The sequence below is a fragment of the Calliphora vicina genome, chromosome 4 (genome assembly GCF_958450345.1).
Source record: "Calliphora vicina chromosome 4, idCalVici1.1, whole genome shotgun sequence".
Taxonomy (NCBI): Eukaryota; Metazoa; Arthropoda; class Insecta; order Diptera; family Calliphoridae; genus Calliphora; species Calliphora vicina.
Window position 1 is genome coordinate 53,897,204 of NC_088783.1, and position 14,259 is coordinate 53,911,462.

General features: G+C 31.1%; 1 protein-coding gene and 1 pseudogene across 1 annotated transcript; both read left to right on the forward strand.

Moving 5' to 3' along the window:
• The first annotated feature begins 2,176 nt into the window (after positions 1-2,176).
• Positions 2,177-4,338, forward strand: LOC135957578 (proline-rich protein 2-like). The gene is made up of 2 exons (XM_065508355.1): positions 2,177-2,306; positions 2,383-4,338. Exon 2 carries the CDS (start codon positions 2,655-2,657, stop codon positions 4,116-4,118), a length of 1,464 nt encoding a protein of 487 aa, XP_065364427.1. The 5' UTR covers positions 2,177-2,306; positions 2,383-2,654; the 3' UTR covers positions 4,119-4,338.
• A 2,137-nt stretch (positions 4,339-6,475) lies between these two features.
• LOC135956564 (uncharacterized) lies at positions 6,476-12,574 on the forward strand (annotated as a pseudogene).
• The last annotated feature ends 1,685 nt before the right edge of the window (positions 12,575-14,259 follow it).

The following is a 14,259-nucleotide window of genomic DNA, read 5'->3' on the forward strand; positions in this document are numbered from 1 at the left end:
ATTAATTTTGTTTCAAGGTACAAATAAAATTAATGGAAACAAGTTATACCTATAACAATTTTTCAATATCCGAGATTTCGATACTGAAGAACTGAAGTTTTACCTAACATAGCGAATAAACTAATTTTAATTTTTGTTAATTTGTTATATTTTTTTGTCCATAGTTATTTAACTATGGTTTTTTAAACTTTTTATTATACACATATTTTTTTAATAAATCTATTAACTTTTTATAAAACCTTCAATATAATGCCGTTATTATTTTATTGGTATATGAGTTACGTGTAAGTATATAAAGTCTGAACAAGAATTATAGTCAATTTTATCAAATTCTGCCGGACCCTAAACCGATGATCATTTTATTATTGAATCTACAATATTTTTGACGAATTTATAATGATGATGATTACGGTTCATGCGCTAAATATTGAACATTTAGCATACTTGTAATCTAAAGCAGGATAAATATTTCGAAATAATATTAATTGATTTTCAATTACATATAAATGTACCAAAAAATCGAACAGATTTGTTCAGTTTTATTTAAATACATTAAAAAAACGAAAACTCTGGAAATATGAAAAGAAAATTCACAAAATAACAAAAGCAACCTTTGCATTTTATGTCATATCAAATGACAAAAACTTTCAATCAAAAATAAAACTTCAAACATTTTCAAACAATAATAAACAAATAATCAGAGAGGAAGTCTTTCAAGCTGAAAAATTATTAATAAAAATAAATAAAAAACCGGAAAAATAAAATAAATCAAATAAAAGGCGAGAATTATTGAGATAATTAATAAAGATAATTCCTATTGATTAATTTAATAAATAATTTCAGCTACAAAGGAACCAATAACAATGCAACAGATTGAAATGAACGCAAACAACGAAATTAGCAACAATAAGGCAGCATTTTCGGATTTACAGCAACATGCAACAAATAATTGCAAATCTTCAACAAATAAACTAAATGTAAACTGCGTAATGCTGTTGGCATTATTCGCGGGACGCTTTATTTCCAAATTTTTACATTATGTGGATTTAATTTTAGGATGGTTTCTTCTGGAAATAATAAGGGAACGTAACAATTTAATGTTCCAAATCTGGATGATTATAAATGAGGAAGAAATCTATTTAGGGCGTACCAAATTAGTGATGTTCCCTTTTATGATGGCATACAATATATTATACGGATTTGTTTGTATTTTGCGTTTTCCAATTCAAATTCTATTGATTTCAGTTTCTGATGAAACATTCAATAGCGTCATTATCAAATAATTGAACGATACACACAGCCACAAATGTGAGTAAACACCCTTGAATTTTTTTTTTAAATTTTTTAAGAACATGAAAATCATTTCTTTTTTTTCAGAACTGAATCTATTATTCAGCCAAATCTCCAACAAACCGAAACTTTTAAATTTCAATCGATGGCTAGATTCAAGAAAATCAAATAATTTCTGGTGATTACTCAATTTTGAGGCTGTGTGTATATAATTTTCTTCATCTTCCTGTTTATTTTTACATTTTTATTAAATTTGTATAAATATTCGCTTCTGTTTTGTAAAACGAAGGCTTTTTCCATTAATTTTGTTTCAAGGTACAAATAAAATTAATGAAAACAAGTTATATAACAATTTTTCAATATCCGAAATTTCGATATTGAAGAAATGAAGTTTTACCTAACATAGCGAATAAACTAATTTTTGTTAATTTGTTATGTTTTTTGTCTATTTTTTACTAAACTTTTAAATAATAGTTATTTAACTATTGTTTTTTAAAACTTTTTATTATATGTATACATATTTTTCTAATAAATCTATTAACATTTTATTAAACCTTCAATCGTTATTATTTTATTGGTATATAAGTTACGTGTAAGTATATTAAGCCTGAACAAGAATTATAGTCAATTTTACCAAATTCTGCCGGACCCTAAACCGATGATCATTTTATTATTGAATCTACAATATTTTTGACGAATTTATAATGATGATTAGGGTTCATGCAATAAATATTGAACATTTAGCATACTTGTAATCTAAAGCAGGATAAATATTTCGAAATAATATTAATTGATTTTCAATTACATACATATAAACGTACAAAAAAAAATAGAACAGATTTGTTCAATTGTATTTTGTTACATTAAAAAATATTGAAAACTCTGAAAATATGAAAATAAATTCCACAAAATAACAAGAGCAAACTCTGCTTTTTATGTCATATCAAATGTCAAAAATTATCAAATAAAAAAATAACTTATCTGAAAAAACAAGCTGAAAAATTATTTATAAAAATGTGAGAAATAAATCAAATACATATACTTACATACATAAAATAAACTGTTAAAGCTATTTTTTTTTATATAAATCAGACAAGGCAGAGTATGAGAAGAATTTAAAAGCTTATCATAGCTCGCCGGTATATTTGGCATTTTTGGCAGCCCAGAGCAAGACCAAGGCAGATGGAGATGTCTATGAGACTCCTTCGAGAATGTATGTAGTTGTGGTAAAGGTCAGCAGGAAAGACGCATTGATATACAACCTGCAGATGATGAGGAAGATCATGATGTTGGTTAATCTTTAAAAAATTTTCCGTATGCTAGATATTTGCGCAATCATCGTTTAATCAACGAAATAGTCTGCGATGCAAGTACTCAAGAGGCAAGTCAGTTCTTTAGCCATGCATCAAACGAAACTCGAAGCAGAATTGCAACAAAAGGACGAAAAATTCGAAACCAAAAAGCAACGTTTGATGGAGTCTAGCGTAGACTTTCAGGAGAAACTGAAGCGTCATTATAAACCGGCCGTCGATGATGAAACCTTCCAAAAGATGGTACAAAAGATGTATGAAGAAATGAAACGAGAGCGACAACGTCTAATTGATGACCCTACTGCAGCAGCCAATAAGTCAACTGTAGGTGGTGCTCTGGCGGGAGCAGCTGCCCCGGGTTCTTTAACGGCAGAGGCAAAAAAGGAAGCTGCAAGTGGCGTAGCACCACCACCAACAGCACCTTCTGCTACTCAAACAAAACCGCCTCATGAATCGGGTAGTAAAACGGATCCAGAACCTATGGACATAGAGCCGCCAGCTAAACCTACAGCTCCTATACCGCCACCTAAAGTGGAACACAAAGCAATGGAAGTGGTTAAGGGGCACAAGGCTGAAAATGTCAAAGAGCATACAAAACCTAAAGGAACAAAGAATCCACCTGTTATAATTACACAACAACAGCAACTGCAACCCCCACAACAACCACCACCAACTACACCTGCTGTGGAACAGCCAGTGCCAGCCACACAAGGTCCTGCACATTCAGTAGGTGGAGCACCACCACCATCAACTATAACTGCAGCTCCTCCCACCGGAGGCCCTAATGTACCACCACCAGCCGCTCAACATGTACCACCTTCATCAGCAGCTGGTCCGCCTCCAACGCAACAGCAAATTCCTCCTTCTAACATGCCTCCCATGCATGCTCATCATCCTCCACAACAGCATGGCGGACCACCGCCACCAACTCATTTGCCCCCTCACATGCAACCTCATCAAGCTATGGGCGGAATGCCACCGCATGGGGCTTATCCGCAATATGGTCCACCACCTACTGGTCCTACACGTTCGCCCTACTATCAGCCACAGTATGGAGCACATCCACCACCGCCTCAGCAAGCATACGGTCAATATCCACCATACTCTCACTATCAACAACCCTATGGCCCACCACCTCCCGGCTCACATTACATGAACTCTCGACCACCACCACAACATAATGGCGCAGCACCGCCACTACAGCCTCCAATACACTATGGTGAACATTCTGGACCACAACTACCACCAGGACAGCAAGGCGGTCCAGGTTTACCTCCACCTGGTCACATGCCACCTCACGATGTCTATGGCCAACAACAGCCGCCACCCGGTGCACCTCCTGCTGGCCATCCATTACCGCCGCCACAACAACCATTGCCAGCTGTAACCGGCAGTGGACCACCACCTCCAGGTCCATCTGGCGCCCCACAACCAACGGCTCCTAACCAGCCCCAAACTACTCAGCCACCAGCTGGTGATAATTCTTCTAAACCCGATGCTGATGATAAAGCTGATTAAAATGATTTATGAGACCACAAAATTAATGAATCTATGGCAAAATATTCAATTTTAATATTTAGTTTAAGTCTTATTTTTTATATATTTCATCTATAATAACCTCCCCCCCCCTCTACCACATGTAAGTTCGTTCTTTCTTTTCATCTCTCTGTATTTGAGTGTGAGTAAATAAAAACAAAAAAGGAAAAAAATCAAATAAAGTAGTGTTTTCCAAAAGAAAGTTGGAGGTTACTCAGCAATTCAATTCGTTAGGATGTATTTTTTAATTACACATGAGAATATTTTCACTTTCAAATCGAGTTGCGGAAAAATTCCTTATTTCTGCTACTTTTCATTAAAATTTCATTAAATTACGATAAATATTTCATAATAGTATTAATTGCTTTTCAATTACATATAAATGTACAAAAAAATCGAACAGATTTGTCCAATTGTATTCAAATACATTAAAAAATTGAAAACTCTGGAAATATGAAAATAAATTTCACAAAATGACAAAAGCAACCTTTGCTTTTTATGTCATATCAAATGACAAATATTTTCAAACAAAAATAAAACTTCAAAAATTTTCAAACAAAAATAAACAAATAATCAGAGAAGAAGCTGAAAAATTAATAAAAATAAATAAAAAACGGGAAAAATAAAATAAATCAAATAAAAGGCGAGAATTATTGAGATCATTAATAAAGATAATTCCTATTGATTAATTTAATAAATAATTTCAGCTACAAAGGAACCAATAAAAATGCAACAGATCGAAATGAAAGCAAACAACGAAATTAGCAACAATAAGGCAGCATTTTCGGATTTACATCAACATGCAACAAATAATTGCAAATCTTCAACTAATAAACTAAATGTAAACTGCGTAATGATATTGGCATTAATCGCGGGGCGCTTTATTTCCAAATGTTTACATTATGTGGATTTAATTTTAGGATGGTTTCTTCTGGAAATAATAAGGGAACGTAACAATTTAATGTTCCAAATCTGGATGACTATAAATGACGAAGAAATCTATTTAGGGCGTACCAAATTAGTGATGTTCCCTTTTATGATGGCGTTCAACATATTATACGGAGTTATTTGTATTTTGCGTTTTCCGATTCAAATTCTATTGATTTCAGTTTCTGATGAAACATTCAATAGCTTCATTATCAAATAATTGAACGATACACACAGCCACAAAAGTAAGTAAACACCAGTGATTTTTTTTTTAATTTTTTAAGATCATGAAAATCATAGTCTGACTTAAATCTTTTTTTTTCAGAACCGAATCTATTGTTCAGCCAACAGACCGAAACTTTTAAATTTTAATCGATGGATAGATTAAACAAAATCAAATAATTTCTGGTGTTTACTCAATGTTGAGGCTGTGTGTACATAACTTTCTTCATCTTCCTGTTTATTTTTACATTTTTATTAAATTTGTTTAAATATTCGCTTCTGTTTTGTAAAACAAAGGCTTTTTTCATTAATTTTATTTCAAAGTATAAATAAAATTAATGAAAACAAGTTATATAACAATTTTTCAATATCCGTTTTACCTAACATAGCGAATAAACTAATTTTAATTTTTGTTAATTTGTTATGTTTTTTGTCCATAGTTATTTAACTATGGTTTTTTAAACTTTTTATTATATACATATTTTTTTAATAAATCTATTAACTTTTTATAAAACCTTCAATATAATGTCGTTATTATTTTATTGGTATATGAGTTACGGGTAAGTATATAAAGACTGAACCAGAATTATAGTCAAATTTACCAAATTCTGCCGGACCTTAAACCGATCATTTTATTATTGAATCTACAATATTTTTTTCTGATTAAAGATTTTTAATAAAACTTGCGAATATTTTCACTTTCAAATTGAATTGCGGAAAAACTTCGAAATAAGCTAGTTTTTCCGCAATTCAATTTGAAAGTGAAAATATTCGCAAGTTTTATTTTTCATTAAAATTTCATTAAATTACGATAAATATTTCGAAATAACATTAATTGCTTTTCAATTACATATAAATGTACAAAAAATCGAATAGATTTGTTCAGTTGGAAAACTCTGGAAATATGAAAATAATTTTCACAAAATAACAAAAGCAACCTTTGCTTTTTATGTCATATCAAATGACAAAAATTTTCAATCAAAAATAAAACTTCAAAAATTTTCAAACAAAAATAAACAAATAATCAGAGAGGAAGTTTTTCAAGCTGAAAAATTATTAATAAAAATAAATAAAAAACGGGAAAAATAAAATAAATCAAATAAAAGGCGAGAATTATTGTGATAATTAATAAAGATAATTCCTATTGATTAATTTAATAAATAATTTCAGCTACAAAGGAACCAATAACAATGCAACAGATTGAAATGAACGCAAACAACGAAATTAGCAACAATAAGGCAGCATTTTCGGATTTACAGCAACATGCAACAAATAATTGCAAATCTTCAACAAATAAACTAAATGTAAACTGCGTAATGCTGTTGGCATTATTGGCGGGACGCTTTATTTCCAAATTTTTACATTATGTGGATTTAATTTTAGGATGGTTTCTTCTGGAAATAATAAGGGAACGTAACAATTTAATGTTCCAAATCTGGATGATTATAAATGAGGAAGAAATCTATTTAGGGCGTACCAAATTAGTGATGTTCCCTTTTATGATGGCATACAACATATTATACGGATTTGTTTGTATTTTGCGTTTTCCAATTCAAATTCTATTGATTTCAGTTTCTGATGAGACATTCAGCGTCATTATCAAATAATTGAACGATACACACAGCCACAAATGTGAGTAAACACCCTTGAATTTTTTTTTTAAATTTTTTAAGAACATGAAAATCATTTCTTTTTTTTCAGAACTGAATCTATTATTCAGCCAAATCTCCAACAAACCGAAACTTTTAAATTTCAATCGATGGCTAGATTCAACAAAATCAAATAATTTCTGGTGATTACTCAATTTTGAGGCTGTGTGTATATAATTTTCTTCATCTTCCTGTTTATTTTTACATTTTTATTAAATTTGTATAAATATTCGCTTCTGTTTTGTAAAACGAAGGCTTTTTCCATTAATTTTGTTTCAAGGTACAAATAAAATTAATGGAAACAAGTTATACCTATAACAATTTTTCAATATCCGAGATTTCGATACTGAAGAACTGAAGTTTTACCTAACATAGCGAATAAACTAATTTTAATTTTTGTTAATTTGTTATATTTTTTTGTCCATAGTTATTTAACTATGGTTTTTTAAACTTTTTATTATACACATATTTTTTTAATAAATCTATTAACTTTTTATAAAACCTTCAATATAATGCCGTTATTATTTTATTGGTATATGAGTTACGTGTAAGTATATAAAGTCTGAACAAGAATTATAGTCAATTTTATCAAATTCTGCCGGACCCTAAACCGATGATCATTTTATTATTGAATCTACATACAATATTTTTGACGAATTTATAATGATGATGATTACGGTTCATGCGCTAAATATTGAACATTTAGCATACTTGTAATCTAAAGCAGGATAAATATTTCGAAATAATATTAATTGATTTTCAATTACATATAAATGTACCAAAAAATCGAACAGATTTGTTCAGTTTTATTTAAATACATTAAAAAAAACGAAAACTCTGGAAATATGAAAAGAAAATTCACAAAATAACAAAAGCAACCTTTGCATTTTATGTCATATCAAATGACAAAAACTTTCAATCAAAAATAAAACTTCAAACATTTTCAAACAATAATAAACAAATAATCAGAGAGGAAGTCTTTCAAGCTGAAAAATTATTAATAAAAATAAATAAAAAACCGGAAAAATAAAATAAATCAAATAAAAGGCGAGAATTATTGAGATAATTAATAAAGATAATTCCTATTGATTAATTTAATAAATAATTTCAGCTACAAAGGAACCAATAACAATGCAACAGATTGAAATGAACGCAAACAACGAAATTAGCAACAATAAGGCAGCATTTTCGGATTTACAGCAACATGCAACAAATAATTGCAAATCTTCAACAAATAAACTAAATGTAAACTGCGTAATGCTGTTGGCATTATTCGCGGGACGCTTTATTTCCAAATTTTTACATTATGTGGATTTAATTTTAGGATGGTTTCTTCTGGAAATAATAAGGGAACGTAACAATTTAATGTTCCAAATCTGGATGATTATAAATGAGGAAGAAATCTATTTAGGGCGTACCAAATTAGTGATGTTCCCTTTTATGATGGCATACAATATATTATACGGATTTGTTTGTATTTTGCGTTTTCCAATTCAAATTCTATTGATTTCAGTTTCTGATGAAACATTCAATAGCGTCATTATCAAATAATTGAACGATACACACAGCCACAAATGTGAGTAAACACCCTTGAATTTTTTTTTTAAATTTTTTAAGAACATGAAAATCATTTCTTTTTTTTCAGAACTGAATCTATTATTCAGCCAAATCTCCAACAAACCGAAACTTTTAAATTTCAATCGATGGCTAGATTCAAGAAAATCAAATAATTTCTGGTGATTACTCAATTTTGAGGCTGTGTGTATATAATTTTCTTCATCTTCCTGTTTATTTTTACATTTTTATTAAATTTGTATAAATATTCGCTTCTGTTTTGTAAAACGAAGGCTTTTTCCATTAATTTTGTTTCAAGGTACAAATAAAATTAATGAAAACAAGTTATATAACAATTTTTCAATATCCGAAATTTCGATATTGAAGAATTGAAGTTTTACCTAACATAGCGAATAAACTAATTTTTGTTAATTTGTTATGTTTTTTGTCTATTTTTTACTAAACTTTTAAATAATAGTTATTTAACTATTGTTTTTTAAAACTTTTTATTATATGTATACATATTTTTCTAATAAATCTATTAACATTTTATTAAACCTTCAATCGTTATTATTTTATTGGTATATAAGTTACGTGTAAGTATATTAAGCCTGAACAAGAATTATAGTCAATTTTACCAAATTCTGCCGGACCCTAAACCGATGATCATTTTATTATTGAATCTACAATATTTTTGACGAATTTATAATGATGATTAGGGTTCATGCAATAAATATTGAACATTTAGCATACTTGTAATCTAAAGCAGGATAAATATTTCGAAATAATATTAATTGATTTTCAATTACAGTGAATGTCACTTAAAATCGTACACATCGTAGTCAAATTTTATTCATTAGTTTTAGAAAGTTGATGTTTTGGAAATATTTTAAAATGCTATTTTTATATTGTGTGTGCTATTACATATCAGAAAATTGGGTATAATTTTAATTGCCCTTATCCACAAATAAAAAAATTGAGTAAGACTGTCAGTGCCCAGAATATCAACGCTTCATTTAAAATCGTAAAGGCACTAAAAAATAGCAAATGATACCCTACAAAGTATTAGGATTATTTATTATTAACATTTTTTTTAATTTTTAAAGTTTTAATTATAATTTAATATAATTGTACGAATTTAAGTGAAATATGAATTTTGTGATGTTCTTTAATTTTCATCAATATTTTTTTAACGAATTTAGGTTTTGTTAACTTTTTTGTTGAAATACATATTTTTTGTTCCAATTAATAAAATGACTTTTAATTTTTTATATAATCACCTATTATTGCCTGTATAATTACATAATATTAAAAAAAACATATGTTGTACGATTTTGAGTGACACTCACTGTACATATAAACGTACAAAAAAAAATAGAACAGATTTGTTCAAGGCGTATTAACAAGGTGAGTGCGTCCCGGCAACAAATACAACAATGCAAAAACAACAGGCAATTTGTTTTTGTTAAAATGTACGGTAAATGTCAAAATCAAGGCGAATTAAAATATTACTATGTTATTTACAATAACAAATGTAAACATAAACAAAGTTTGACACAAGGCGTATTAACAAGGTGAGTGCATAAAATCAGCTGTTTCTTAATTCGCTGTGGTTTTATGTACACTATATGTCAAACTTTGTTTATGTTTACATTTGTTATTGTAAATAACATAGTAATATTTTAATTCGCCTTGATTTTGACATTTACCGTACATTTTATCAAAAACAAATTGCCTGTTGTTTTTGCATTGTTGTATTTGTTGCCGGGACGCACTCACCTTGTTAATACGCCTTGGTTTGACATATAGTGTACATAAAACCACAGCGAATTAAGAAACAGCTGATTTTATGCACTCACCTTGTTAATACGCCTTGGATTTGTTCAATTGTATTTTGTTACATTAAAAAATATTGAAAACTCTGAAAATATGAAAATAAATTCCACAAAATAACAAGAGCAAACTCTGCTTTTTATGTCATATCAAATGTCAAAAATTATCAAATAAAAAAATAACTTATCTGAAAAAACAAGCTGAAAAATTATTTATAAAAATGTGAGAAATAAATCAAATACATATACTTACATACATAAAATAAACTGTTAAAGCTATTTTTTTTTATATAAATCAGACAAGGCAGAGTATGAGAAGAATTTAAAAGCTTATCATAGCTCGCCGGTATATTTGGCATTTTTGGCAGCCCAGAGCAAGACCAAGGCAGATGGAGATGTCTATGAGACTCCTTCGAGAATGTATGTAGTTGTGGTAAAGGTCAGCAGGAAAGACGCATTGATATACAACCTGCAGATGATGAGGAAGATCATGATGTTGGTTAATCTTTAAAAAATTTTCCGTATGCTAGATATTTGCGCAATCATCGTTTAATCAACGAAATAGTCTGCGATGCAAGTACTCAAGAGGCAAGTCAGTTCTTTAGCCATGCATCAAACGAAACTCGAAGCAGAATTGCAACAAAAGGACGAAAAATTCGAAACCAAAAAGCAACGTTTGATGGAGTCTAGCGTAGACTTTCAGGAGAAACTGAAGCGTCATTATAAACCGGCCGTCGATGATGAAACCTTCCAAAAGATGGTACAAAAGATGTATGAAGAAATGAAACGAGAGCGACAACGTCTAATTGATGACCCTACTGCAGCAGCCAATAAGTCAACTGTAGGTGGTGCTCTGGCGGGAGCAGCTGCCCCGGGTTCTTTAACGGCAGAGGCAAAAAAGGAAGCTGCAAGTGGCGTAGCACCACCACCAACAGCACCTTCTGCTACTCAAACAAAACCGCCTCATGAATCGGGTAGTAAAACGGATCCAGAACCTATGGACATAGAGCCGCCAGCTAAACCTACAGCTCCTATACCGCCACCTAAAGTGGAACACAAAGCAATGGAAGTGGTTAAGGGGCACAAGGCTGAAAATGTCAAAGAGCATACAAAACCTAAAGGAACAAAGAATCCACCTGTTATAATTACACAACAACAGCAACTGCAACCCCACAACAACCACCACCAACTACACCTGCTGTGGAACAGCCAGTGCCAGCCACACAAGGTCCTGCACATTCAGTGGGTGGAGCACCACCACCATCAACTATAACTGCAGCTCCTCCCACCGGAGGCCCTAATGTACCACCACCAGCCGCTCAACATGTACCACCTTCATCAGCAGCTGGTCCGCCTCCAACGCAACAGCAAATTCCTCCTTCTAACATGCCTCCCATGCATGCTCATCATCCTCCACAACAGCATGGCGGACCACCGCCACCAACTCATTTGCCCCCTCACATGCAACCTCATCAAGCTATGGGCGGAATGCCACCGCATGGGGCTTATCCGCAATATGGTCCACCACCTACTGGTCCTACACGTTCGCCCTACTATCAGCCACAGTATGGAGCACATCCACCACCGCCTCAGCAAGCATACGGTCAATATCCACCATACTCTCACTATCAACAACCCTATGGCCCACCACCTCCCGGCTCACATTACATGAACTCTCGACCACCACCACAACATAATGGCGCAGCACCGCCACTACAGCCTCCAATACACTATGGTGAACATTCTGGACCACAACTACCACCAGGACAGCAAGGCGGTCCAGGTTTACCTCCACCTGGTCACATGCCACCTCACGATGTCTATGGCCAACAACAGCCGCCACCCAGTGCACCTCCTGCTGGCCATCCATTACCGCCGCCACAACAACCATTGCCAGCTGTAACCGGCAGTGGACCACCACCTCCAGGTCCATCTGGCGCCCCACAACCAACGGCTCCTAACCAGCCCCAAACTACTCAGCCACCAGCTGGTGATAATTCTTCTAAACCCGATGCTGATGATAAAGCTGATTAAAATGATTTATGAGACCACAAAATTAATGAATCTATGGCAAAATATTCAATTTTAATATTTAGTTTAAGTCTTATTTTTTATATATTTCATCTATAATAACCTCCCCCCCCCTCTACCACATGTAAGTTCGTTCTTTCTTTTCATCTCTCTGTATTTGAGTGTGAGTAAATAAAAACAAAAAAGGAAAAAAATCAAATAAAGTAGTGTTTTCCAAAAGAAAGTTGGAGGTTACTCAGCAATTCAATTCGTTAGGATGTATTTTTTAATTACACATGAGAATATTTTCACTTTCAAATCGAGTTGCGGAAAAATTTCTTATTTCTGCTACTTTTCATTAAAATTTCATTAAATTACGATAAATATTTCAAAATAGTATTAATTGCTTTTCAATTACATATAAATGTACAAAAAAATCGAACAGATTTGTCCAATTGTATTCAAATACATTAAAAAATTGAAAACTCTGGAAATATGAAAATAAATTTCACAAAATGACAAAAGCAACCTTTGCTTTTTATGTCATATCAAATGACAAATATTTTCAAACAAAAATAAAACTTCAAAAATTTTCAAACAAAAATAAACAAATAATCAGAGAAGAAGCTGAAAAATTAATAAAAATAAATAAAAAACGGGAAAAATAAAATAAATCAAATAAAAGGCGAGAATTATTGAGATCATTAATAAAGATAATTCCTATTGATTAATTTAATAAATAATTTCAGCTACAAAGGAACCAATAAAAATGCAACAGATCGAAATGAAAGCAAACAACGAAATTAGCAACAATAAGGCAGCATTTTCGGATTTACATCAACATGCAACAAATAATTGCAAATCTTCAACTAATAAACTAAATGTAAACTGCGTAATGATATTGGCATTAATCGCGGGGCGCTTTATTTCCAAATGTTTACATTATGTGGATTTAATTTTAGGATGGTTTCTTCTGGAAATAATAAGGGAACGTAACAATTTAATGTTCCAAATCTGGATGACTATAAATGACGAAGAAATCTATTTAGGGCGTACCAAATTAGTGATGTTCCCTTTTATGATGGCGTTCAACATATTATACGGAGTTATTTGTATTTTGCGTTTTCCGATTCAAATTCTATTGATTTCAGTTTCTGATGAAACATTCAATAGCTTCATTATCAAATAATTGAACGATACACACAGCCACAAAAGTAAGTAAACACCAGTGATTTTTTTTTTAATTTTTTAAGATCATGAAAATCATAGTCTGACTTAAATCTTTTTTTTTCAGAACCGAATCTATTGTTCAGCCAACAGACCGAAACTTTTAAATTTTAATCGATGGATAGATTAAACAAAATCAAATAATTTCTGGTGTTTACTCAATGTTGAGGCTGTGTGTACATAACTTTCTTCATCTTCCTGTTTATTTTTACATTTTTATTAAATTTGTTTAAATATTCGCTTCTGTTTTGTAAAACAAAGGCTTTTTTCATTAATTTTATTTCAAAGTATAAATAAAATTAATGAAAACAAGTTATATAACAATTTTTCAATATCCGTTTTACCTAACATAGCGAATAAACTAATTTTAATTTTTGTTAATTTGTTATGTTTTTTGTCCATAGTTATTTAACTATGGTTTTTTAAACTTTTTATTATATACATATTTTTTTAATAAATCTATTAACTTTTTATAAAACCTTCAATATAATGTCGTTATTATTTTATTGGTATATGAGTTACGGGTAAGTATATAAAGACTGAACCAGAATTATAGTCAAATTTACCAAATTCTGCCGGACCTTAAACCGATCATTTTATTATTGAATCTACAATATTTTTTTCTGATTAAAGATTTTTAATAAAACTTGCGAATATTTTCACTTTCAAATTGAATTGCGGAAAAACTTCGAAATAAGCTAG